The 3322-nt window shown below is 33.9% G+C and overlaps 1 protein-coding gene across 1 annotated transcript; it reads left to right on the forward strand.

Annotated features, from left to right (window-relative positions):
• The first annotated feature begins 715 nt into the window (after positions 1 to 715).
• LOC132603088 (uncharacterized) lies at positions 716 to 1621 on the forward strand. The gene has a single exon (XM_060315973.1). The coding sequence runs from the start codon at positions 825 to 827 to the stop codon at positions 1443 to 1445; it is 621 nt and encodes a 206-aa protein (XP_060171956.1). The 5' UTR covers positions 716 to 824; the 3' UTR covers positions 1446 to 1621.
• Positions 1622 to 3322: the final 1701 nt, after the last annotated feature.

A 3322-nucleotide genomic window follows, 5' to 3' on the forward strand; every position in this document is an offset into this window, starting at 1 on the left:
ACGGTAAAATATCCCAACCCAAATATGAAAAGGAAAAGGGATAATAACATCCTTGGCCTCAGTTATTGATAAATACTGCTTTTGATTCTTGTGATATATGACTCTGCATATTTAATCTTTAATTAAGTACAATATGTGTTTTTGATCCCTTCAAATAGAAAATATATAATATTTAACTATTCAACATTGAGTAACAGTACAAACTTAATACAATACATGAGTAATTAAGCGATGAAACGATTAATAGTTATGGAAAATATGTGAATATTCACTAGCAAAGATATCATAAGTGCACAATTTTGAATCGAAAGGTTCGAATGATCAATTCTACAATAAGCTGTTAGAATCAATAGGTCTTCAAATTATTCATTTGAAAAAATTGAAACCCTTCTTATTGGACGATCATGATATTTCCCAAAAATCGAAATTCTTGATCAATGAAGGAACAATAGCACCATTTTTGTTCCATAAGATACCAAAGTGGATGATTGACAATCACATAAAATCCTTTGATAACCCGAATTCCTATTTCTTAATGATATTCATGATAGAAGGTTAAATGTGCGTAATCGAATATCATAGCGACTAAATCATAATTTATCAATAATAGAGGGACTAAAAGTGCTATTAACTATTTAAATAAAAATAGCAATTAGACTCCTTGAAGAAGGAATAGGAAAAAATTGTACTCCTATAAATAGATACCTCGAGTGGTGCTAAGGTTTGCCAAATCAAATAGCCCAACTGGGTCTTTAAAATTAAAAACTCTTCCAGTTTTGTTTTTTCCTTCCCTCTTCTATATTCTTCCAGTTTTACAATAAACAATGGCGGCTACTACCCGTAGATCAAGTGGACCAGTAGTCCGTTCACTTTCACCTGCTGGAAAATTCTACTCACCGAGCCAGAGAAGGTCAAAGACTACCTCATCGGCTTTTGCTTCTTCAACATCCGGTTTTTCCACCGGTTCACACCAAATTCTCAGCAGATCAACTTCACCGAACCGCGTAAATTTATACAATACCTCAAGCTCGAGGTCTTCGTCGTCAGTACGGTTCTCGTTAGACCGTGCAACTTCACCGAGCCGGTCTATATCAGCAGTGAACCGGAATAATCACATCGTTAAGAACCAGAGTCATAATAGTAGCGGTCAAAAGAAGGCGTGTATGTGCTCACCTACTACACATCCAGGTTCGTTCCGATGTAGTCTACATAAGCATACGAGTCCTAATACAAGCCGTAGTACGACGTCGTCGTCGTACAGTTCGAACCAGTTGAATATGAGGAGATCAGCTATGACGAATTCACTAGTGAGAATCGGAACAGTAGAAGGTGATTTGGTGAAGAGAGCGTTAGCGGCTCTGATTCGTCCTTCGTCTCATCAACAACGTCGCCGGGCTAATTTCCAGTGTAGACCTAGCCGGCTCTCCGTCATGTCCAAGGTCTGAGATTAAAATTTGACTTTAGGCCATTAATCTGAAGGACTCAAGTGGAGGTCGGGATGGAACGGTTTTTTTGTGTACTCTCCGGTGGCCGAAAGCCTAAGATCCTACTGTGTATAGACTAAATAGTTAAATATATATATTTTTTTTTAACTAATAACATATAAACGAAATCCTCTAAATTTTGGTATTGCTGTCCCATGGAGCTTCCAATTCTAAGTATATATCCATAAAAAAATACATCTCCTAAGGCTCAAATTAAAAAAAGAATTAATTAAGATGAAAAATTGGAATTAATCTCTTTTAAGGTTTTTGGTTATCATTCATCCCATTCATTCGCCGTTCTCCGTTTTCCGTTCCCTTTTTGGCCATTTTCCGTTATTATCCGTTTTCTTTTTGGCTATTTTCCCTTATCCGTTTTCTTTTTGGCCATTTCCCGTTATCCGTATTCTTTTTGGCCGTTCAGTACGTCGTATATGTTCGTAGGGGTTACGTTAATTTTGCGTATATACGTGGGGGGTGAGATATACGTATTTTGTATTTTAGTTAAATATTTTTATTTTGCAAACTGATTTATTATCTGGTACTTTTTTTTTTTTTTTTTTAATAATGGAGTTTCCAGTGACTGATTGTATTTGTTGTTTTCTTATGTTGCAGCCTTGCAGGTACTTTCTTGATGGGTAAAAATTTTGTTTGGCTGGAATTGGACATTCATTATTGGAGACCAAAATGAACAGTGGACTACTAAAGTTTTAAATTAAATAACAATTAGAGTTTAAAAATCAAATTTGAAAACAAATAATGAAACAGTGGACTATTTAAAATTTTAAAGACTTTTTGATAACCTTGAATTAAATGTTAAAGTTAAATCAATTTTGAAAACAAATACTAATGAAACAGTGGACTATTCAAGTTTTAAAGACTTTTTGTACAACCTTGAAATAAATGCACTTGCTCCACGAGAATGCTTAAAATTAAAGTACATCAATTTTAAAAACAAAGCGGTGTCCCTTTTTGATGGTTTGATGAATAACTTTGTCATCATTATAGGTAATAATCTTCGACCTTTTCTTTAATTAATAAGATTTTTTTCAACAATTATTAGATCAAATCAGTAATCATTATATTTCAGATTATTAATTTTGAAATATTACTTTAAATGGTGATCAGATTTTTTTTTTTAATCTGATTTTTTCCTTTCTCTGTATCTTTATAAAAAGCGATTTTCTTTGTTAATTAGTTTTTGCGTCAAAGATGGAAGGATATTATTATAATTTGAAAATACAATAAAGTCTTAGTTGAAAATAAATTAAGTTTCTAAATATAAGGAAGGGAGCGTTATATCCGAGAATCTAGTTGGATTCATGGCGAGGTGATCAACTACAAAAGTTATGCATCGTGTAAGGAGATTATTGGAGCAATATCAAGACTGGAAGAGAAAATTCCACATAATGTTTGATTGATTTAAAAAAGGCATACAATATCCTAAAGAGGAGATTATTGGAGCAATATAAGGACAGGAAGAGAGAATTCCACATAATGTTCATTGATTTAAAAAAGGCGTACAATATTCTAGAGAGGTTCTTTGGAGATGCTTGGAGTCTAAAGGCGTACAACTAAGGACATGTACGATGGAATTAAGATTGGGATTAGAATTGTGAGAGGCGACTCAGAACATTTCTCGATCTTGATGGGGTTGTATAAGGAATCATTCCTTAGTTATTTGTGGACGAATTGACACAAGATATTGAGTTCCGTGGTGTATGTTATTCGTAGATCACATAGTTTTGATTGATGAGACGCGTGATGGAATTAACAATAGGCTGGAAGTTTGGCGACGTACAGACGCTAGAGTATGAAGATTTCAAGTTAAGTAGGACTAA

This window comes from Lycium barbarum, chromosome 7, assembly GCF_019175385.1.
Source record: "Lycium barbarum isolate Lr01 chromosome 7, ASM1917538v2, whole genome shotgun sequence".
NCBI lineage: Eukaryota > Viridiplantae > Streptophyta > Magnoliopsida > Solanales > Solanaceae > Lycium > Lycium barbarum.